Source organism: Ovis canadensis, chromosome 22 (assembly GCF_042477335.2).
Source record: "Ovis canadensis isolate MfBH-ARS-UI-01 breed Bighorn chromosome 22, ARS-UI_OviCan_v2, whole genome shotgun sequence".
NCBI classification, from domain to species: domain Eukaryota; kingdom Metazoa; phylum Chordata; class Mammalia; order Artiodactyla; family Bovidae; genus Ovis; species Ovis canadensis.
The window spans coordinates 36,507,374-36,532,492 of record NC_091266.1 but is presented as its reverse complement, the minus strand read 5'-3'; the positions used below and the strand labels follow the sequence as shown (position 1 = coordinate 36,532,492).

Genomic DNA, 25,119 nt, shown 5'->3' with positions numbered 1-25,119 from the left:
GTATTTTAATTTTCTACATAACACTAATAACTATCTGAAATTTTGTTTATTTATATGCTTTTTGTTGTTATTTACTGTCTTTTTGACCTTTTAAAGCTTGAGAGTCCGCGAGCACAGTCTTGCCTTGTTTACTGCTGTATCCACAGTGGTTGAAACAAACAGTACTTGGTTCGACTAGGCACCCAATTAATACTTGTTGAGTGAACCTTCTCTGTAACATTCAGTGTTTTAATTTTTTCCCTTCTCTATATTTGTACCCCATTTTTTCTTTTCTTTTTTAAAAATTTTATTTTTTTGACTTTGCTAGGTCTTCATTGCTGTGAGCACCTTTGTCTAGCTGTGGCAAGCAGAGGCTTCTCTCTAGTTGTAGTGCACAGGCTTCTCATTGCCATGGCCTCTGTTGTTGTGGATTAAGGGATCTAGAGCATGCAGGCTTCAGCGTTGCAGCGTGAGGGCTCAGTAGCTGGGGCTCCAGGCTCTAGAGCACAGGCTCAGTAGTTGTGGCTCACGGACTTAGTTGAAGATTTCACATGTCTCCTGCATTGTCAGGCAGATTCTTCACCACTGAGCCACTAGGGAAACCCTGCAGTTTTTCTTCTTCAACAACTACTGTGGCAAATTGAAGTGGTGAAAAAATTCTTGATTTTTTTTTTTCCTATGCTATTTAAGGCGACGATTATATTATATGCTGGCTTTTGGTTTAAAGTATGTGCTTATGACCCAGGGTTCAGTTTCAATAGACACACTCATTTCATCAGCCTTTTTCCCTTCACTTACTGTGTGTGTGTATTTGACCATTGTTTTAGGGTACATTTTATTTCTTAAATCTCTTTATGAAGCAAATTATTCATGGTCTCTATATCAATAGGTGCTTATATTTCACATATTTGAAAATTATGAGATTTCTCAAGATTGACATCTGTGTAGTGTATTCTTCAGCCTCACACAGTAAGACAGAAGTCTTCAAAAGACTGTTCTATTTCATGCTACTTTTTAAGACTAGGAAAACACGTGGCCATTGCTTCCCTCTGAATCATACTGGAGGTCACCTCTCTTTCTGGTACTCACATAGGGAAATCGGGTATCTCTAACCAATTCTGGTTCTGAATTTTTCTGTGTCTTCTGGATATGTCCTTGAGTTCTTCTTCATAACCTCGCATGCTTCAACCTTCAGCCTGAAAACTGAGGTTTTTTTTACCATGGTCCCCAGCTTCTTATTCCATTTCACTCTAATTCTTATATTTAGTTATGATCATCCTCAGTTATGCACAGATCTAGCTTTTTTATGGAGGGGAGGCTGTGTTGCTTAGAAGTTTTAAAAGCTTTCTTTCAAAAGCCCTAAATGAAGACTTCATGCCTAAAAGCCTTGTTGCTTAAAAGTTCAACCAATTTTCAGAGGGAAAAGTTACTTCAGATCAGCAAGGTGGTATGTGTGTATGTGTGTGTGCGCACATGCAGTCAGGTGGAGGGTGGTACAGGACGTTTAGCTAGTAAAATCAAATACTTCTGAGAGGTCAGGTCCTTAATACAGAAAAATCAGCCTTTGGAACCTGGATTTCCCACATAGATGTAGCCGTGTAAGCGCTTATATGTCAACAGCACAGAAAGCCAAACTCTGACAATTGTTGTTTGCAGCAAAATAAAAGTTTAGTTGCAGGATCCAGCTAGGAGAGTGGGCAGCTGATGCTCAGAGGACCCAAACTCCTCAATAGCTTTAAGGGAAGTTTTTAAAGGCAACATTTGAGGTGAGGGTTCTAGGAGGCATGACTTTCTTCTGGTTAATATTCCAGAAATATTAATCATCAATCTTCTTGTGCCAACCAATCTGGGGTCTGTGTGCTCATGCTTAGCATGTAGTCACCATTCTCCACCTGGGTGAGGGCCTTAGTTCCTGCAGAATGAGTCAGAGATATGCATCAGGTTGTTATATATATTCCTTGACCCTGTTTTATAAATTATTGTTTCTTGACTGCTTGAGTTTGTTCTTTGAAACTCAGGAAAGGCCCAGGAGACTAAAGCCTTTTTGTACAAAAAAGAAACAAGGAACACAGAGGGGCTTTTGTACCTGGCTCTTGTACCCCAGAATTATCCTGTTTCATAGATAATTATGCCAAGGTACACTGTGATTAGGGAAACTCTGTAATAAACAATGTTTGCAGAGACACATAGACTTTGTTCTAAGGAAGATTCTAGGAAGAAGGAATGTGACCTGCTAATTGGTGTTTGTTAATTATTAATTGGTGTTTGTTTTTCCTCAGTGTTGAGCTATTTATTTGTAATCAGTACTGAGTGATTGCAGTTTAAGGAAGTGATAAATTCATTTACTTTCCACTATATTAAGTTGCATATACCCACCAGGGTTTGTTTTTGGTTTTGACTATTTCTTACGTTACAATTTACATCTTGAAATTTTGCCTTTCTTCTGTTTCTTTGACTTTCAGGTTTGAAAGGAAACAAAAGTATTCCATTTAAGAGCTTTGTGAAAGGTCTTTTAAGGAAGAATCTTTTCCCTAAAAATTTATTTCTTCAATGGATAGAGGAAATCCATTCAGTTCAGTTCAGTTCAGTTGCTCAGTCGTGTCCGACTCTTTGTGACCCCATGAATCGCAGCACGCCAGGCCTCCCTGTCCATCACCAACTCCCGGAGGTCACTCAAACTCACGTCCATTGAGTCGGTGATGCCATCCAGCCATCTCATCCTCTGTTGTCCCCTTCTCTTCCTGCCCCCAATCCCTCCCAGCATCAGAGTCTTTTCCAATGAGTCAGCTCTTCGCATGAGGTGGCCAAAGTACTAGAGTTTCAGCTTTAGCATCATTCCTTCCAAAGAACACCCAGGGCTGATCTCCTTTAGGATGGACTGGTTGGATCTCCTTGCAGTCCAAGGGACTCTCAAGAGTCTTCTCCAACACCACAGTCCGAAAGCATCAATTCTTCGGTGCTCAGCTTTCTTCACAGTCCAACTCCCACATCCATACATGACCACAGGAAAAACCATAGCCTTAACTAGATGGACCTTTGTTGGCAAAGTAATGTCTCTGCTTTTGAATATGCTATCTAGGTTGGTCATAACTTTTCTTCCAAGGAGTAAGCGTCTTTCAGTTTCATGGCTGCAGTCACCATCTGCAGTGATCTTGGAGCCCAAAAAAACAAAGTCTGACACTGTTTCCTCTGTTTCCCCATCTATTTCCCATGAAGTGATGGGACCGGATGCCATAATCTTCGTTTTCTGAATGTTGAGCTTGAAGCCAACTTTTTCACTCTCCTCTTTCACTTTCATCAAGAGGCTTTTTAGTTCCTCTTCACTTTCTGCCATAAGGGTGGTGTCATCTGCATATCTGAGGTTATTGATATTTCTCCTGGCAATCTTGATTCCAGCTTGTGCTTCTTCCAGCCCAGTGTTTCTCATGATGTACTCTGCATATAAGTTAAATAAGCAGGGTGACAATATACAGCCTCGATGTACTCCTTTTCCTATTTGGAACCAGTCTGTTGTTCCATGTCCAGTTTGTTGCTTTCTGACCTGCATATAGGTTTCTCAAGAGGCAGATTGAAATCCATTAGCCAAGCATTTTTTTAAGGAAACAAGAAGCAGCTTATCTTTGACTTTGGTGTGGTGACAGGAAAAATAGGTTTTCTACTGGATCCCTACATGTGTTTGTAGGCAGCTATGTCACAGCTATTTAATATTAGTTTCATTTGAGGCACTCTTTTGTATAAGATTTTAATTTTATTTTTCAGATATACTTTGGCTTTTTCACTTTTATTTTTTAGGCTGTGCGTGTTACAAAACCTAAAATCCCAGAAGCCATAAGAAGAAATTTTGAGTTAATGTGAGTAATATGCATGGGATCTCAATATTTTTATTTTGGGTTGTCTACATATTTATCTTGCCAGTCTAGAGAAAAAAGTTATGTTTGAGATAATTACACTGGGGAGGAGTATATGTCTATCTTCTGTACTTTAATTCTAATAATACTATCTATTCTGGTGTCTTAATTCCCACTAGACTCTTATTAGTTTTCTCTTTATATATGGACATTTCAGGAGCAACTTCAGTGGCTAAAGATGCAGTTTGCTGTAGAACTGTTGTTGGAAGCCTAAGGAGCTATAATTTGGATGTGAATAATACCTTGAATTAAATATTAATAGAGGAGAGAAAGAGTCCTAGCTGTTAAGGTTGAAGAGAGTGCCTATATTTTGTTACTGTGTTATAAATGGTAAGAATAAACACATTGGTATCAAGTTTGCTTTTCCATTGTATGTGATTGTGTATCTAAAATTAGATCTGATCTTTATAATTTGCCTGCCTTGACTCCTGGTAGTCTTCTCTTTTATGTGTCCAGGGCTGACTGGGAATGAAGAAATTACTTGCTTGACATGAAATTAGTTTCTGAGTGCTTTAGAAGATTCCTTTTAAAGGACTACCTATTGTAGTCAAAATGTTTTTGTGTGTGTGTAGTCAAGTGTAGGGTGGTATACAGGATGTTTCACTAGTAAAATCAGACACTTCTGAGAGATACAGTCCTTGATACAGAAAAGTCAGCCTTCGGAATCTGGATTTCCCAAGTAAATATAACCATGTAAGGGCTTACGTCCGCAGCCCAGAAAGCCAGATTCTGACAATGGGTATCATGACAGGTACTGAAAAGAGGAAACTGAAGTCTTTAGGAAACTAAGGTATTATTATTCTGTCTTCCTAAAAGTCTTTAGGAAACTTCGAAGATAGGTTAAGAGGCAAAATATGACATGCTAGAAAACTAACTTTGCAAAAGTCAAGAATACGAAAGATGGTTAAATACAGGGCATCCAAAAAGTAATAATAGTACTTTATAGAGTGATATACTTCTGAGTCCTTATTGTTCCCAAGTCTGTACCTTCCACTATGCATAATTTTGTTTTCCCTTTTTTTATTGTAGGAAAAGAACTCCTTTAAAACTATAAAGCACAGAGTGCTAGACTGAGTAGATCATGGGTCTGATCCATTTATAGAAGAAGAAAATTTCTTGAAGGCTCAGGATGTCTTAGACTTTAAATATAATAGCTTCTGGTGATGGAAAGATGAATACTATGTGTTCTCTGCCCTCAAATAACTCATAGTATCTAGAATATTATTTTATATCTTTTATCAGTATTAACAGGAGGAAAGGAGAGAGGTTGGCAAGGGTGATGTTTGGGGAATCTATTGGAATGTCTGGATTCTGGATCTTTCCTAAGTTTAAAGACTGTTGGAATTCCACAATTAAAGGCTACCTTGGAATAATGCTGTCTAACCTCCCACCTAATAGGTATCTTTTTTTTAATACCCTTCCTTCCATGTAGTCCCCTAGTAGCCATTTGTCCATGCTTAGTGATGGACCACCTATTTCCATTATTAGGAAGCTCAAATTCTTAGAATGTTCTTTCATATATTGAGCCCCAGTTCACCACCTAATTAAGAACTGCCATCTAGTTCTATCTTCAGTACAACAAGTAGGGCCACTACACGAGAGTGTCTGCTGGAAGAGGGCCTGAAATCCAGCCCCCTTCTGCTTGCCAAACCATGCACCTGAGGGGCTGCATCTTCCCAGAGGCTAGTGCCTTTTGCTGGTTGGTCCAGTTTAGCTGGAGGCCTAATAGCAAAGAAAGCATTTATATACTCCAGACACTTCCAGATCACAGGGCTTTTCTTGATACAGTTAGTGGAAAAGGTCAGCCTACAGGTTTCCCAGGTGGTTCAGTGGTAGAGAGTCTGCCTGCCATTGCAGGAGACACAGGAAGCATAGATTCAATCCCTGAGCTGGGAAGATCCCCTAGAGTAGGAAATGGCAACCCATTCTAGTAATCTTGCCAGGATAATTTCATGGACAGAGGAGTCTGGCAGGCTACAGTCCATGAGGTCAGAAAGTGTTGGACATGACTGAGCAACTGAACATGTCAGACTGAAATATATTAAATTTGATTCCTATTTCCGGGTGACTTTGGACAAATCATTTAACCTTTCAACCTCAGGTTTATTAATCAGTAAAATAAGATAACACCTCTCTTGCCTACCTTAGTGAGTCAGAAAATTCTTATTGAAAATGATGCTCTGAACCACTGTAGTGTCAGAATTACTATCTATGACTATAGATCATTACTAATTTTTTATAATTTTTTTTCCCCACAGGGAGGCTGAGAAGACAAAACTTCTTATAGCTGCACAGAAACAAAAGGTTGTGGAGAAAGAAGCTGAGACAGAGAGGAAAAAGGCTGTTATAGGTACTTGGATTTCTTTCTGAAATGGAAGTCTCTAAGTACATGTGCTGTGAGTTTGTCCTGTTCTTTGTCAGCCTCATGTTGGATATTGATGGGACTCAAATAAGATTGCATCATACATGATGGAGAATCCTGGAAATTCCTGTGTATGTTCAGATGTCCTAAAGCCTTTAAACGTAGATGAGGCCAGTACTTGATGAAGTGCTTTGGCTCTCCACTGTGTTGTTGACCCCCTCTGTTGTCTTTCGAGGACAGGGACAGTGGATAGGGTTTGGGAACAGTTATAGCCTCTGGTGGAATAGGGGTTTTGTGTACACAGATTCAGAATAAGGGTTTTTTTTTTGCCAAAGCTCAGGATTATAGTATGCATCTTTACTGTTGACATGCAACCTAGTTTTATCTGCATGGATCGATATTACCATCTCTGGAAGTACACCAGGGTTGCTTATAGCTAATTTTAAGTCACAGGGGCTTCCCTAAAACCCCAGCAGACTGTTAGTCACCTGCTACCTTAGGTTCTCACTTGTTTATTCCTTGGTTTGCTGAAAGTTTATTTTAAATTAAAATAGTTCGGATATATAGGAATATACAGAGAACAATATAATGAAGGCTTGACGTTTTGCCATGTTTCTTTCAGATTGCATTTTCTTTTAGGAAAATGTTATATGAAGCCTCCCTTTGTACCACTCCCTGGTCTTATTTCTTGACCTGTCTTCTCAGAGTACCTTCTGTTCTGAAGTTGACATAAATCTTTTCTGTCCATATTACTTTATGTATGTAACAATTCGCAGAATTGTTTTACTACAGAAGTGGTATCAAACTCCACCTTTTATTTACAACTTCCCTTTTTTTTTTTTTTTTACTAACACTGAGATTTATTCATATTGATACGTATAGATCTAGATTCTTTTTTAATTGCCGTGTATACATTTCATTCTGTGAGTGATCCTCATTTGATGGATTACTAATGAAGAGCTAGATTTTGTTTTTCCTTATTACAGACTGTTCTGCAGCAATACCATTATCCATATCTCTCTGTGCACACATGCAAGAGTTTTTTAGAGGAGTGCTACTTAACATGTGGTGTGGGTCAGTGCCCTATTACATTTTATTAATATTAAAATACAAAAAATTCTTTCCCACAGCTGGTTTGAGAAGCACTGCTCTAGAATACGTATCTCAAAGTAGAATTGCTGAGTCATAGGGTACACACATCTTCAGGTTACAAAAACACTGCCAAGTTGCTCTTCAAAGTGACTCCTCTGTTATACCCTTTCTTCAGTAGTGTTTGAGTTTCCGTTTCTTTGCTGCCTCATTCAGTTCTTATTTCCACACATCCTCCTCTACCCATGGAGTTACCAGATTTTTAAAAATTTATGCCATTTTGATGATAGACATGAAACCACACAGTTTTGATGAGTTTCCTCGGTTACTGGTGAAGTTGAGTATTGCTTTATGGGACATTCACCTTTCCCTTTTTTTGATGTGTAATTGCCTATTAAAGTCTTTGGCCATTATTTGATTACTTTTCAAAACTGATTTGTAAAAATTGTTTGTATCTTCTAGATACTAGTCCCTTCCCAGGTTTATACATTACAAATATCTTCTCTCAATTTATGGCATGTCTTTGAACTTTATGATGTCTTTGACATACATATATATTTCATTTTCATGTAATGAGAGTCATCGATCTTTTCCTTTCCAGTTTGTGCTTTTCCTATCTTGTTTAAGAATTCTTTCCCCAACCCAAAATAATAATTTTGTTCTAAAAGTTATAAAGTTTTTCTTCTCATATATAGATCTTGAGCTCATCTGCAATGTATTTTAATGTTTAGTGTGATATAGAAATTCAGTTTTAGTTCAGTTCAGTCGCTCAGTGAATCTGCCCCTTTGCAACCCAATGAACTGCAGCAAGAGAGGCTTCCCTGTCCATCACCAGCTCCCAGCGATTGATCAGACTCATGTCCATCAAGTCAGTGATGCTATCCAACCATCTCATCCTCTGTTGTCCCCTTCTCCTCCTGCCTTCACTGTTTCCCAGCATCAGGGTCTTTTCTCAGGAGTCAGTTCTTCGCATCAGGTGACCAAAGTATTGGAGCTTCAGCATCAGTCCTTCGAATAAATATTCAGGACTGATTTCCTTTAGAATTTAGAGTTCCAATGAACTCTCAAGCGTCTTCTCCAGCACCACAGTTCAAAAGCGTCAATTCTTTGGCACTCAGCTTTCTTTATGGTCCAACTCTCATATCCATACACAACTACTGGAAGAACCATAGCTTTGATTAGACAGACCTTTGTTAGCAAAGTAATGTCTCTGCTTTTTAATATGCTGCCTAGGTAATAACTTTCTTCCAAGGAGCAAGCAAGAAAATAACTTTTCTTCCAAGTCTTTTGATTTCATGGCTGCAGTCATCATCTCCAGTGATTTTGGAGTCCAAGAAAATAAAGTCTGTCACTGTTTCCATTGTTTTCGCATCTATTTGCCATGAAGTGATGGGACCAGATGCCATGATCTTCGTTTTTTGAATGTTGAGTTTTAAGCCAACTTTTTCACTCTCCTCTTTCACTTTCATCAAGAGGCTCTTCCGTTCCTCTTCGCTTTCAGCCATAATGGTGGTGTCATCTGCATATCTGAGGTTATTGATATTTCTACTGGCAATATTGATTCCAGCTTGTGCTTCATCCAAGCCCAGCATTTCACATGATGTACTCTGTATATGAGTTAAATAAGCAGGGTGACAATATACAGCCTTGACGTACTCCTTTCCCAATTTGGAACCAGTCCTTTGTTCCATGTCCGGTTCTAATTGTTGCTTCTTGACCTGCATACAGATTTCTCAGGAGGCAGGTAGGTGGTCTGGTAGTTCTGTCTCTTTTTTCCTACAGTTGGTTGTGATCCACACAGTCAAAGGCTCTAGCATAGTCAATAAAGCAGAAGTAGATGTTTTTCTAAAACTCTTTTGCTTTTTTGATGATCCAATGGATGTTGGCAATTTGATCTTTGGTTCCTCTGCCTTTTCAAAATCGAGCTTTAACATCTGAAAATTCTCGGTTCACGTACTGTTGGAGCCTCACTTGGAGAATTTTGAGCATTCCTTTGCTAGCATGTGAGATGAGTGCAATTGTGCAGTAGTTCGAACATTCTTTGGCATTACCTTTCTTTGGGATTGGAATGAAAACTGACCTTTTCCAGTCCTCTGGCCACTGCTGAGTTTTCCAAATTTGTTGGCATATTGAGTGTGACACTTTAACAGCATCATCTTTTAGGATTTGAAATAGTTCAACTGAAATTCCATCACCTCCGCTAGCTTTGTTCGTAGTGATGCTTCCCCAAGGCCCGCTTGACTTAGGACTAGGTGAGTGATCACACCATCGTGATTATCTGGGTCATGAAGATCTTTTTTGTATAGTTCTTCTGTATATCTTTTGTATAGTCTCTTCTTAATATCTTCTGCTTCTGTTAGGTCCATACCATTTCTGTCCTTTATTATACCCATCTTTGCATGAAGTGTTCCTTTGGTATCTCTAATTTTCTTGAAGAGATCTCTAGTCTTTCCCATCCTATTGTTTTCCTCTATTTCTTTGCATTGATCACTGAGGAAGACTTTCTTATCTCTCCCTGCTGTTCTTTGGAACTCTGCATTCAAATGGGTTATCTTTCATTTTCTCCTTTGTCTTTAACTTCTCTTCTTTTCTCAGCTATTTGTAAGGCCTCCTCAGACAACCATTTGTCCTTTTTGCATTTCTTTTTCTTAGGGATGGTCTTGATCACTGCCTCCTGTACAATGTCACAAACCTCTGTCCCTAGTTCTTCAGGCACTATCAAATCTAATCCGTTTAACCTTTTTCAAATGGCAAACTATCTTAGACTACTGAGTAGTTCCTTATTCCCTTTATTTATTTCTGATGCCACATCTGTCATATAAGATGATCCTATATATAATTTGTTTTGTTGCTTGGGTTTCTGTTTTCTTTCAATTTCTTTGTCTTTCGTTTTCCAGTAATACCTTGCTTTAATTACTATAGCTTTTATTTTAAGTCTTGCTATCGGATAGAGCAAGTCTGTTTCTTCACTATTCCTCTTAACTGTTCCTATTTCTAAAATTGTATTGGACTATTCTAAGCCCTAATTCCTCCATGTAAATTTTAGAACCAGCTCAAGTTCTGTAAAATACTGTTGAGTTTTTATTGTAGTCACATTACTTGTATATGGTATATCAGTTTGAAGAGAATCATAGTATTTATGATATTGAATTTTATAAATCTATTGCATTTCTCCATTTATGAGAATGAAAAATGAAAGAATGACCTTTAAAGGTATCATAATCTTCTCTTCCTAGTTCCTACACACTCTTTGTTAGAGACTTATTTCTATATATTCCTCAAATACTTTGCTAGTACAGATAGGCTTTTTTTTTCAAGACACATTGTTTAACTTTTTACTTCTGTTGGTATGCTGTTGATTTTTTCATTTAGCAGTCTTCCTGAAAATGCTGTTGTTTGTAATATTCTCCTGGATTTCTCAGGTAATCATATTGTCTTCAGTCAGGACAGTTCTGGTTTTTTCGCTGTACTCTGCACTTTTTAGTTCTTAACTACTTTAGGCTATGACTTGCAGTACAGTGCTGAAAAGAAAGATGGTAAACAGGTATTCTTGTCTTGTTCTAACTTTAAAAACACAGTCCCAGTGATGTTTGCTATACTTAACTTGTATTGGTTGATGAAGTTTCCTTCTGTTTCTTGCTTGCCAAGGGTTTTTATCATGAACGACTGCTAAAACTTTTAGTTTTTTTCTAAATCTGTTAAGATGACCATATAGTTTTTCTTTTTAAAGCAGTTAATATGATGATTATATTAATATATTTTCTCTTAAAAGTTATTTTGTCTTCATGGGATAAATTCATTTGCTCATAAAGTAGGTGGTTAATTTACTCTAATACATTTTATATGACTTGCTTTAATTTCTTTTATTTTTTTACTTTTATTTTCATAAATGGTCAGCTGCTTTTTTTTTTCTTATTTTCTTATTCTTAGGATTTTGGGGGGTGTTGTTTGTTTTTGTATGTTTGTTGTATCCTGGTTACACTAGCCTCAAAATGAGTTAGAGGGCATTCTTTTTTCCATGTTCTGAGCATTTTGTATAAAATATATATTATCTCCTCTTTGTAGATTTGCTGGAACTCAGTTAGAAAAACCATCTTGGTAAAGTGGAGTTTGTGCTTTTTTGTATGCTCATTTGATTTTTATTGCAGCATTTAATCTGCAGATTTAATTTCTGTATTGTATAAGGTGTTAGTTTCTTTTTTAAGTCAATTTTGGTAGTTATGTTTTTATCTGCTATTTCAAATTTGAGGGCATAAATCTGTAAAGTTCTCATGATTTTTTAAAAATAAACCCTCTGCTAAGTCTGTTTGCCCCTTGTCATTTCCTGGTATTGTTTATTTGTGCCTTCTGTTTTGCTGGATCAGAGATTGGCTTTTTTTATCTTTTCAGAGAACTAGATGTTGATTTGGTTAATTCTTTTGTTACTTTCTTTTAAATTATTATTTACACTTATTTTTAAAATTTTCTACCTAGAGTTTACTTATTGGTTCTTTTCTAATTTCTTGAGTGACTTAATTCTTTAGGTTTTCATCTTTTCTAATGGAAAAGTGTAAAATTAGACATTTTCTTCCAAGTTCTGCTTTTAGGTACATCTCACCAGTTTTGAATGTAATTTAATTTATTTGTGTTTGATTTTTGCTTTGTTTTTAATTTCCATTATTTCTGCTTTGACTCATGAATTATTAATAGTATATTTTCAATTTCTAATTGAGTGAATTCTCCGGAGGCTACTTTTTTTATTGTTGATTTCTGCATTGTAATCAGAAAACATGACCTGTTATATGGATTCCTAAGTATTTGTTGAAGTTTGTTTTGTGGACTATCAAGTACATGGTCCCTTTTTGGTAGATGTTCTGTGTGTGCTCGAAGAGACTGAATGTCTGTTCGCTGTTTGTTGGGTGCAGGTTTCTCTGTATATGCATCATGTCAGGATTATGAACTGCATTGTTCGCATCTTGTGTGCTCTTCTAGCTTTTGTCCTCTTGAGCTATCAGTTACTGAGATGGTGTGTTAAAATCTCCCACTATGACCATGCATTTGTTGACTTGTAATTTTTTCTTTATGTAACCTAGGGCTATATCTTTAAAAGTGTTCAGTTTCAGAACTGCATTATTACATCTCTGGAGAATTGGCGCTGTTATGTAATAACCCTCCTTTATAACCAGCCATGCTTGTTGGCTTAAGGTCTATTTTGTCTGATGATAATATGACAGATTTTTCTTGGTTAGCTATTTTCTTGATGTATATTTTCACATCCTTTTACTTTCAACTTTTCTATGTCATTATGTTTTAGGTGTGTCTCTTGTAAACAGCATATAGCTGGATTTTGTTATCTTATCCAATGTGAGAATCTGTCTTTTAACTGGTGAGTTTAGTCTTTTTATATTTATTGTGGTTACTGCTATATTTGGACTTGTTTTATCATTTAATTTTGTGCCATTTACCATGCTTCTTTCCCCCCCTTTTTTGACTGATATTGAATTGATTATCTTTTCTTTATTCTTTTCCTCCTTTGACTTGATTGGAAGTTTTATGTTCTATTTCTTGAATGTATAACTAGGCATTGCCTGTAAAATGCTACAAGCAGACCTGACTTGAGAGACTCTAGATTTAATCATTCTTTTCATACTCTTCTTGAATATTACCTTAGGATGCTTTAGCTCTATCACTGTCCTCCAATTTTACATATTATTGTTGCCTGATATTTTAGTTTGTGTTGTTTTCATTCCCCCTTTAATTATTATCATCGATTCTTACAGTAAAATATTTTATTTTTATTTAAATGTATTATGTAATTTTTTTCCTCTCCATTGCTTCTGGCAATTCATTTCTTTTTTTCTGCTAGCTTTTTTTCAGTGAAGGCTGAGAAATGGAAAACTTACTCAGTCTTCTGTGGTCTGAAATAGTTTTACTTCATTCTTGAATGGTAATTTAACCTATAGTTCTAAGCCCAACTCAGCTTCCTTTTCTATGTAACTTTGGCAGTAATATTTTGGTTTTGTTTGGCCTCTTCTCCTTGCTTTACTTTTAAGAATTTTCTATCTTGGGGTTGTCTCTAATTTCACTGCGATACGTCACTGGGACGGAAGGTAGAGTGTTATAGTTTCACTGGAGTTGGAGCCCTTTAGAAGGTCTTGGGTTTTATATGGGGATTTTAGTTTTACCATCTCAAGATGTCATCTCCCAGCCCTGCATGGGCAGTAACCCAAGGCCCGCCCTCTTGCTTGTCTAATATCCACTCCCAGGGCTGCGCTCGTACAGGCTGTGAGCGCTCCCTTTCCTTGTGTCTCTTGAAGATCTCAGTTACACATTAGGAAACAATTTTGTTCTGTTTTATCTCGCATTTTAAGATGTTGATAGCTGAAGGGTTTCTCATTAGCCTGATCCGCCAGTTTTCTTAACTAGGGGTCTGGTCATGCTGTTTGGTGGTTCATGCCCACATGTCAGAGAACAGTGTGAAATGGAATTACTGCATCATTTCCCCATGTTAAGACCCCATTCTCTGGGTTCTGGCTGCAGGCTATAGACTCCTCACCTTTTATTTGAATTTTATTGAGTTTCTGCTTATTGCTAAATTTTTAGCCCAGCTGAACATAGTCTGTTTTTAGGATGGTATAATGATAGAGTTTATGCTGTTGGGGATATAGGAAAGTATGCCTTGAAGTAGTTCGTAAAGGATCCTGCCTTTTGGAAAGAAGAAACCACTTGGAAGTGTTCTTGCCATTATGCGCTTCCTCCAGAGGCCAAAGAGAAGATGTGTTAAAATACTCAACTTCTTTGACTGAAAAGGAGAAATGAGAATGTTCTTCAAGAATTGTAGTGGTTATATTGAAAGTATAAAATTAGAGTCTTTCTTCCCTGGTTCTGGATCCTTTAGTTAGACCAGAGAGTTCCTAAGGATGTTTTGTTTTCCCTGCCTGTAATTGCCTGCTGCAGCTACCTTGTTCACTGCCAGCACATTTTCACATGCTCAGATGAATTACCCTGCTTTTTCTCTTTATGTCTATAGCAGTCAGAATACTTGTCTGGTAACTCTTCATGACATCATTTCCCTGATAGTTACTTAACAGTTGATCTTGAGTATATATTAAAGCTAAAGTCCTTAGCCTTTCACTCAAAACAGGGGTCTCTTAGCCCTCTCTGTAGTCTTTGTGTTATCTTCTCTTGTCAACTGGCTCTTTTATCACCTCTTCACTGTGACTTGCTAATTCGTTTCTTCTTGTTTTCATTTACACTTTCTGCCAGGTCCTCTTAAGTTCTCTGTATTATTTTCTTTTAAGATTTCTTCTAGATGACCTTCCTTGGCTTATCTTCCACATTTGTTCTTTCTCCTGCCACAATATATAAATGTCCTGTGTTGCCATACACTTGTGTTGCTCTGTTTTTGTTTTGAGTACTTTCATGAAGTATCTTGTTTTCCCCATTAGCTTGTGGATCACTGCCATTTAATCCCATGAAGGACTGAAACTGTTACGTTTTGTATTCCTCCTTCCCACAAAACAAACACTGTCCAAATAAAACAGTGAAGTAGGAAATAAATTTCCTTTTTTCTGATGAGTTGTTTATAGTTTGGATAGATAAAACAGTGAAACAATTAGGCTATAAAGTGTTATATAATTAAATGTAAGCTATGTGCTGCTGTTTTCTAAGTAGCTCTGGAACTAGAGAAATGTTTTTGAAGGTATCTTGTTTTGTATATAATTATAGAAGCAGAGAAGATTGCACAAGTGGCAAAAATTCGGTTTCAGCAGAAGGTGATGGAGAAAGAAACCGAAAAGCGCATTTCTGAAATTGAAGGTACCACAGGGAGAAAAGAAACTGACCATCCTGAACTGCTTCGCTGTCTCAGGGACTGGGTCTGGGTTATGATGGGTGGGCCATAGAGAGAATAATCTGGTCTGGAGGAAGTAGCTAGTTTAATAGTCTAGACAAATATTTTTTAAATTGCCATTGCATATTTAGTTCTTTGGTTTGTAACTATGGTAAACTCAACCTTTTATTTTCCATTGTTAAATTAGGATTTATTTGTTCTCAGGTAAAGTAATCAGTTTTAAAGAATATACCACCAGTTTCTTTTCTTTGGCTTGTCAACCAAAAAAATAACCAGACAATTAGTTGGGAAAAAAAGAAGCCCCAGTTTTTATCTTCTAAACTCTTGATTACACATAGTGAGAAATCGATGTTCTTAGTTCAGTCTTAAAGGTGAAATATTCAGCCTCTTTTGCTTATATGATGCTGCTTCCTGTCATTCTGCATTAACTGATTCTGGATCCAGTTTGAAGGGGATGGAGACAGTGCAATAAATAGAGCCAGGTGCTCATGTCTGAACTTATTTAGTTAACGCCTAGAGCCTGGGTGGGGTATGAGGCTTTGAGTGATGAGGGGTGGTGGAAAGAAGGAACAGCTTCAAGTTGAAAATGAAGTGGGTTCAGATGAACTGAGTTATTTAACTTGACATTGTCAAGAGTATCCCACCTTTGAGAAGGAGCTGTCTGGGGACTGGGATTTGAAAACTGCCAACACTGTTACATGCCTTAGAAGTAAAGTAAATGATTGTAATATCAGGCAGTGGATAAATGGGTTTATGCTTCAGATAGAGTGTGAACTCTCGCCCAGAGCTGAGGAAATGGGTTGCATCTTTGCTTTGTTTTAAACACCCTGACTGTTTTGCTTACTAGATGCTGCATTTCTGGCCCGAGAGAAGGCGAAAGCAGATGCTGAGTATTATGCCGCACACAAATACGCCACCTCAAACAAGGTGACTGGCTCTCTGTGCCACTGTCCTAGTAATAGAGTTTGGGTATTTCCTTTCCCTTGTGGAGAGTTCTAACATGATAGAGGCGATTTTATCCAGTGTCAAGAAAGGATGGTTACTACCACAGCCTCTAGAATCAGCCATTCACTTCCAAAGGCATATAATGCACATTCTATGAGAAGAGAACTTTGTATGGTTCCTTATAAAAGTGAGGAACTAGGAAAAAGGCAAGCAGATATATAAACCCAGGTTAAGTGCCATAAATTCATTCATTTGTACTGCTGAATAAGAGCTCAGTAATCAGGAAAGTTAAAGGTCTTCTCCTGAAATGACAAGAGTGACAGGAGAAGAGTAAAGTTCATTTAAAATTGCCCTCCGATAAGGTAGCCCTGGGGGGTAAATGCTGAGCTTGTTCAAAGCAGCGTTTCTCATCAGACGAATTCTTAGCATTTTGGGGTGAGATGCTTTTTCATTGTTGAAGACTTGTCTTATACATTATGGTATATTTTGCTTTGCTGGCCCTTTCCTACTAAACTATCACTTTTGCTCACCAGTTATTTTAACAATACACACGGTGCGCGCACACACACACACATATTTCCAAATCCCCCTAATTGAGTAATGCTTGTTTGTTGGATTTAAAAAATGCTATAGTCATGAGAAATTTCATATGTGTATCTTGAGAAGGGAGGTTGGTGATATATGGGTTAAACAGTTTTTGTATAGAGACTGGGGTGAGTTTATATCTAGAAAGGACAGACCTGTTAGTAGGATTTATTTAATTAAAAGTCAGCTAGAACTGCTAGTAGTCTCAAAAGGAAAGAATATGACCAAGGTCTAGAAAGTATTAATTATACAGTAGAGTGGGACAGAGAAAAAGCTGAGAAGGGGGTTGTTAAAGTGTACGATGCAGTTTGAAGGGTTAGAATCAAGATTTAAAGTGTAGACAGGGCTTCAACTTTTTCTCTTTAGAAAGGAACAACATAGTCTCTGTTCAGAAGAAATTTTAAGATATGATAGGTTGTCAGAACAGAGTTGTTAGTACTTTGAAATCCATATAAATTTAGAAATAAACTTAATATATTAGATTGGAGGTTGCAGCTCTATAGAAACAGAATAGAATTTGGTCAAGATGAAGGCAAGATGAGAAATTTCAGTTTCCAAACCAGTGATCCAAATCTGTCTTGGGAAGAGCTGGCCAGACACAAGTATCAAGACTTTGTCGTTGAGGTCAGCCTTAGGCTGAAAGGGGCAGTAGTTTGTGTCATTGTGAAAAATGCTGTTGATGTGATAGCCACACTTCAAAATGAGAAAGGGTCATTGGTAATGATTCAGAGTTGAGGAATGATATTCAGGAGAGCAATCGGGAAAATCTGTGTTAGGAAAGAGAGAGAGGAATATTGCACCAAAGTGTCCTGATGCCTGTGCTCTTTTTGCCTCTCACAGCACAAACTGACCCCGGAATATCTGGAGCTCAAAAGGTACCAGGCCATTGCTTCTAACAGTAAGATCTACTTTGGCAACAGCATCCCTAGCATGTTCGTGGACTCCTCTTGTGCTTGGAAATATTCAGATGTTAGGACTGAAAGAAAAGGTTCTCTCCCCTCTAAGGAGGCTCTTGAACCCTCTGGAGAGAGCCCCATCCAAAACAAGGAGAATACAGGTTGATGCAACAGACGGAAATGTTCTCCAGTATCAAGATCTGGCCCAAGGGGTTAAGTGGGAACAATGGTTATACAACTCTTCAGACTTACAGAGAACTCATGCTCTGTCTGCTCTGCCTCTCCTGCGGTCGTCCTGATTTATCAGCTGATTGCAGGATAGAACTAGCTGTCTGCACCCAGATGGTCTTTTCAGCTGCAGTTTTATCAACTATCCTGAGTGTGTTCCTTTCTAAACTGGTACTCATGAATGAGAGAAAGTCTGATGCTAAGATACTGCCTGCACTGGAATGTTAAACACTAGATATATAATAAGCTGTGTTTTACTAAGCTGAAATCTATTGAATAATGTTTACATTGGTCCCTGGGGAAATGTGTGTTCAGCCATTCAAGGGATTGGAGGCCAGAGAGAAGATGGCCATAATGTGGTAAGTGTAATGAAGACTGATTGCTTCGGGACCCAGGCTCTCTCTTTGGGGTCCAGTCCTGGCATTCATCCCTGTGATTAGCATCTAGTCCACAGAAGTTCTTCAGGAAATGATCTTCTGCTTGAGCAACCATTTACTTGATAAGATTCTCACCTGTTTGATTTCCTGTAGTCAAGATGGTGGCCTGCTGGGTCGTGCACCATGCCACCCAATCAGAGATTCTTCAGAGAGATTCCTAATCATTAGTTTATTGCTTTAGTAAGCTCAGAGATAGAGCTTGGTTTGAAGTTTGGGGTGAGATGAAACCTTTGCTTTGAACCAAAGCTCTGGGAGATATGCATTCTCCTCCATTAGGTGATGGATGTCTGTGTCACTGTCTCAGGCCATATGTGACAAGGTGCCTGGTTTTTAGCCACAGACAACTCCTTATATGTCACCTCTCAGCTCTGACCAAGAGTGGAACAAAGACTTTAACCAGAAATAGGAGCAGTATCCAGTTCCTAGCTGTTCACTGCACAGTATTGTATCATAACTGCAGGAAGTTTTTATTTTTAAAACTGGATTTGGGGTGCTTTCATTTGCCCCAGTACCTCTGCCTAAAGGTCAAATCCTGGGGCTGCCATGGTTACTAGCCCACAGATTCTCCTTCTGAAGTTGTTTAGGACTCCACATAGGGTGGAACAAGGAGTAACCCAGAAAGCATCCTTGGTCATCTTTGTCTCCGTCCCTCCTGGCCCAGAGATGCTAAAATCGAAGTCGTTCCCCAGCTTTTACCTCACCTAGGAGATCAGGATTATTCCAGTGACTTCCTGGGCAGCCAGTGGATTTAAATTTCCATGGGATGCTGGTAAGAGTTAGCCTGTGGCTATGGGAGATCTGTTTCATCTGGACCTTTTTTACCTTAAGATTAAGTTTCCTGAATCAGTGTGCCCTGTAATTAGGCCAGAGTTTATGCAGTTTTAAGACACCTTTTATGTACGCTACATTCAAGCCAGACAGAAAATTCATGGGACCACTTCCAGAAACCTTTAAGCTAACTATCAGTCTCACGACAGCCTGTGGGTTGTGCCAAACACTTAATGTGGGAAAGGAATCCAGATTCAGGGTCTTTTCCCTAGGCCTTATCCTATAAAGGCATTCGTAATATGGAAAGGATTTTGGTTTTTGCTCATCTAATTATATACATTCTCTTTATGAATGAGTTTTGTGTTCTCTAGCCCTCTTTAAAAGGTCTTTGGCACTATATAATAAACTGTCATATGTTGCTGCGTATAAATAATGATTGCTGTGGGAAGTCTGGATCATTGACCTTTGTGCTTTCATTCCTAGAGATGTTTCCCATTCCTGTGAGCTAAAAGCTGTTGCCCCAAAGTGGTGGATGTGGGTTTTCTTACAAGTCACAAGCCCTGGTGGCAAAGTTGAGGAACAGGGAAGTAGCACTGTGAAGTTTTCGAGAAAGGACTTTTGTTTAAACTCGTCGTGGAGTGTGCTTCCCTGTGCTCACTGGAGCTCTCAGTCTGTCCTCCCTTCAGGGATGTTCCTTTTGGTAATCTTGAAGTCTAAATTTTTATGTGAAATGCTACCTTTTTAAAAAAAGACACTAAATAAAATTATTTTACTATCAGTGATTTGTGTTTTTCCCATGTGTCTCCATTCTTCTCTGTTGCTTATCTTGCTCCTCAAGCTGTCCTGCCTGTTTCAGCTCAGGGGCCAGTTTATTTATTAGTTTATCTTACTGTAGACTCTCTTCTTACACTCTTCCCAGAAACCTCATGTAAGAATTTTGAAAGCAGGGTTTCCATTCTTTGCTGACTCATGGAATTTAACAAGGGATGTTCCAATTCTTTGTGAGATGCAGCCAGCAGCAGAGGAGGGGTGGGGGAGGATGGCACATCATGCCCCTCAGGGACGGCCCAAGAGCTAAGGAGGGGAGGGGCATTATCCTGAAGGTGGAGGAAAGACAGACTGTGCATCGTAACTTTATGGGATCCACCCCGTGCTATCCCACATCTGTGGCTACAAACCAGGGAAATTGAATCCAAATTGATTATCCTGTAGGCTTTTGGTAAGTCTTAGAATGAAGTGATTTAGATATAAGTGATTTCTTCCTCTCTCTGTGGGGGAGGAATTTTGTGAATGAGATGCTGTGGCTTCTCCTTGCCTTGGGATTAAGTCCCTGATGTTTTCATGCAAGGTTCTTTGGGATTTGCTCTCACTGAGCTCTCCAGCCCAGGTGCTTGTACCTTCTGTCTCTTTGCATGTATTATTCCATCCACCTGGTCTACTTTTTCTCCCTATAGCTCTAACCTTGTTAACTCCTATAGCATCTTCACTTCTTCAGAGAGAGCTCCTGGAACTGCCTGCTCAGGTCAGACCCCGCATTGCCCTGTTTTTAACCACATAACCTCGCATTACCTGTTCTCACAGATGTTTAGCTCTCTGGGTGTAGAGACTGTGGCCACGCTCTTCCTGGGATAATATCCGTTGCTAATACCTTGCACAGTGCTTGGCACATATGAGTGGCACAAACGAAAGGATGAGTGTGAAAGGCAGGTAAATGAGTAGTGGGGGAGAAAACAAGGACACAAAAGTTAGGCTAGAGTGTCCATGACAGGACATAGCATGTAATGATGGGAAATTACATAATGTTCCAACTTGTTGACATGTCCTTATGGAGCTTGTCAGTAGGTTGAGCAAGATCTGTGTATGCACTTGGAATAGTGATTTGCAGTGCTGTTTGTTGGGGTGCACTACTTCACCCAGCCTTTTGGAGTCAATATATGTTTCTCTCTCTGAGTAGACTGTAAGTTCCTGTGATGGACAGAGAGCACAGTGCTGATACAGGTGTATCAGAAAACTCAAGATTGAATTATGTCTTCAGCATCAGTGACCTAAGTGATAGCTGGATTTTAACCTCAACCACAGCCCTCCAGGAACATCTCAGCAAGCTGGGCCAGCTTCTCACCTTTCCTCTGGTCTGTTGTCTTTGTGTAAGCATTTAAAGTTAGTTTATTGTTAATTCATTGCTCACCCCCCTAAATGCCCATTCCTCTATAACTCAGAATGACATTTTACTTATTTTCCTAACCATATTTCTTTGGAATTAGTGCCTTTCATCTTTTTTTCCTATTATCTCCTATCCATTTTTCTGTCTTCCATCTGCCATGGGCTGAATATGTCCCCCTAAAAGTCATGTTGAAGTTCTAATGCCTCATGTGATGGTGTTTGGAGGTGGGACCTTTGAAAGGTAATTAAGTTGTAAAGGGTGATACTCTGTTTATGAATTAGTACTTTTATAAGAAGAGACTTGAGAAAGATGTCTTGCTGGGCCATGTGAGGACACAGCCAGAAGGCCATCTGCAAGGCAGGAAGAGAGCTCTCACCAGACAGCAGATCTGCTACCACTTTAGATTTGGACTTCCCTGTATCTAGAGCTGTGAGAAATGAATGTTGTTTGTCTAAGCCACCAGTTTTTGGTATTTTGTTATAGTGGCTATTAGGGTGATTCAGCAAATTAATAGGCAAGTTGTAATAGTGTGGTGAGTACCATAGCAGGCTAGTCACTGGAGGCAAGGTGAGGGTCAGTAAAGCCTGATGGTTTCTAGGAGGAAATGTCAGGTCTGAGCCAGATATTTTAAGGATACACAGGAGGCAGCCAGCCAACTGAAGAGAAGGATGTGTTCCAGGTATTAGGAGCACCAGATGCTATTTTATCTTAAAATTCAATTCCCTGGGTCCCCAAGCTTCAGCAGTGCCGTGCATACAGTTACCATGGTTTTCACTGCAGGGTTCCTCCCACACTTTGGAAGGTGCAGCCATTCTGCACATAACTCAGATATGCACAAGAATTCATACCCTGAGGGATAACCCTCAACCAATGGAAGAGAGGAGCACAAATGCTCAGAGAGGAGGTGACCCCTGAAACCTTTTCGATGGAGACAGCAACCCTCCTGACACAACAGGAGAAACAGTGTAAGCTTCAAATGAAATAGAGCAAATGTTTGAGTGCCTGGTATGTGCACTCAAAAACTAAATGTGTTAAGTATTAGACAACAGTGAACAAAACAGTAGTGAATAAGACATATAATCTTTGTTCTCTTAGAATCAACAGACTCATGGAAAGGTAGATTTTAATCAAAGAATTCCAACTATGATAAGTTTATATAAATGGGAGAAATGTAGTACTAGGAGTATAAAAAAGGAGGAGATAAAGAATTCGAAAATGTAGCTAGCCAGTTAAAGATCAGGGAATAACAAAAATTTTTAACAAATTTTTTATTGGGTGAAGGATCTCTAGACATTTCTTCGGAGAAGATACTCAAATGGCTAAAATAAACATGAAAGATGTTTAACATCATTAGTCGTTAGGGAAATGTCGATCAAAACAATAATGAGATAGCATTTTATACCCATTACAGTAACTGTAACGAAAAAGACAATAACAAGTATTGGCAAGGATGTGGAGAAATTGAAGACCTCATACATTACTAGTAGTAGTGTAAACTAGTAGTTATTTTGGACTATGTTGTGACAGTTCCTCAAGATGATAAACATAGAATTAACCATATGACCCAGCAGTTCCACTTCTAGATACCTACCCAGAAGAATCAAAACATGTCCACACAAAGTGAACTGTGTGCTTTAAAAGAGTGAATTGTATGTGACTTACATCTCAATAAAGCTGTTATTTAAAAAAATGCTGACGTGAAGCCTTATAATGTGAAGATCTCAGTTCAAGAACCTTCCAAGAATAGACCAAAGTTTGATACAGGTGTAACATTAGCAAAAGTAAAAGCACCAAAAAAATTAACTGGTAAGGTAGGTGTCAAGAGGGGAGGAGGAATGTGGTGGACCTTCTGAGCCTTGTTACATATCAGTGATATTTCCAAAGGTTATAAACCTTCTAGCAAAACATTGCAGGATTTGAAATCTAAAGCACAATAACATTTATATTAGCACCCCAAACTGTGAAATAGGTATAAATCTAACAAAATGTGTGTCTGTTAAAATCTATATAAGGAAAACTACAGAACTTCAGTAAATCAATGAAGAATTGATGATATAGATGAGGATATTCCATGTTTGTGGATAGGAAGACAATACTGTCAGCGTGTTACTTCTTTCTAACCTGATCTATAGAGTCAATGCAATCTCAGTTAAAATCCCAACAGGTTATTTTATGAATATTGACAATGATTCTAAAGCATATATGGAGAAGTAGAATAGATGGTGTAATAGTGAAGAACCAAGTTGGAGGCCATGACCTAAGTTCAAGACTTATAAAACTACAGTGATCAAGACTGTTGTTGGCAAAAAAACAGAGAGACAAGTAGATTAGTGGGACAGAAGAGAGTCCAGGAATGGACCCACATACTCAGCCAGTCTTTGTCACAAAACAAAGGCAATGCAATGGAGAAAAAATAGTCTTTTCAACAAATTGTGCTGGAATAATGACATACACATGCAAATATACCACTCTAGTTCAGGACATAATAGAGGCAGGGAGTATATGAGAACTCTCTGTATCTTCTGCTCAATTTTGCTATAAAACTGCTCCAGAAACAAAATCTTAGTAATGAAAGGTCTATTAAAAATTCATGAATTAAAAAAAACACCTTTTAAGGTTTTTAAGCAGGGAAATTGATTAGGTAACTTGAAAACTGCCCTTTCTGCACACGTTTACCAGTCCAACGTTTTCAAGCATTTCAAAGTCCATAATTGACCTCATTGTGTAATGTCTGCAAACAAATGTTTGCAAGCAACTCAGAATAATCATCAGTGGATGCTGATTTCACAGAAGGTGCTGCAAGGACTACAGCAGTGTATATGAAAGTGTTAGTTGCTCAGTTGTGTCTGACTTTGCAATCCCATCGACTATAGCCCACCCGGCTCCTCTGTCCATGGAATTCCCAGGCAAGAATACTGGAGTGGGCAGCTGTTCCATTCTCCAGGGGATCTTCCCAACTCAGGGATCAAACCTGAGTTTCCCACATTGTAGGCAGATTCTTTTACTATTTGAGTCTCCAGGGAAGCCTATGGATATGGATATGGGCTTCCCTGGTGGCTCAACTGATAAAGAACCCACCTGCAATGCAGGAGACCTAGGTTCAGTCCCTGAGTTGGGCAGATCCCCTCGGGAAGGGAATAGCTACCCACTCCAGTATTCTGGTCTGGAGAATTCCATGGACTGTATAGTCCATGTGGTCACAAAGAGTCAGACAGGACTGAGCAACATTCACACTTCAAGCTAATTACCTCTACCTAGGTTCTTCATGCCCAAACCTATCACTGGCTGTGGCTCCTTCCCAGCTTAGTAGCCCCACATGTAATGCATGTAGGAATGCAGCTTAATAAGGTTGTTTAATGGAAGCAAATAGTCTGCTGTGGAAAAATAGAGTTCTGGAATTAGTGAAAAATAGTAAAGTTGAAACAATTTAATGAATTTTAGTGCTAACTTGGCTCCCACTTCTTTTCCTCAGGTTTTCCTACATCAGTGCAAAGGTGATACTTTCCTCTTCCACCTGCTTGTTGAGGGCAGATTGCATTTCCTAGAATGAACCACAACCATATCTTTCACCCCTCATTCTCTTCTGTAGTGTGCCCACTACCACTTCCCCATCAAGAAAGGAAACCTAATTCCTATCTGTTTGGACTGGGGTTGGCTTTTGGAAATTACTTGCAATGAATAAAATGGTTCTAATGTTTTCTATAATATATAGTAGGAAACAGTAGATTTCTTTAGATTTTGAAAAAGATTTATTATAACAAATTTGCCATAAAATAATGTCTAGATTCTGAGACATTGCTATTAATAGTAAGATTTATCTCAAAGAATAAATCAGCAAAGCATTAATTATCTTAAATACAAATACAAATGAGAACAGTTATCAAATACCAACTAGGTAACCATTTTATTATGGTTAAATATACATAAAGT

General features: G+C 38.5%; 1 protein-coding gene across 1 annotated transcript in view; it reads left to right on the top strand.

The window, feature by feature from the left end:
* The window catches only part of ERLIN1 (ER lipid raft associated 1), a 39,664-nt gene extending 19,858 nt beyond the window's left edge, over positions 1–19,806 (top strand). Inside the window, exons 8-12 of the mRNA XM_069567234.1 lie at positions 3,772–3,830; positions 6,146–6,237; positions 15,046–15,135; positions 16,017–16,096; positions 17,540–19,806. Coding sequence (XP_069423335.1) covers positions 3,772–3,830; positions 6,146–6,237; positions 15,046–15,135; positions 16,017–16,096; positions 17,540–17,761 — 543 coding nt within the window. The 3' untranslated portion in view covers positions 17,762–19,806. The remainder of the gene's footprint in view (positions 1–3,771; positions 3,831–6,145; positions 6,238–15,045; positions 15,136–16,016; positions 16,097–17,539) is intronic.
* Positions 19,807–25,119: the final 5,313 nt, after the last annotated feature.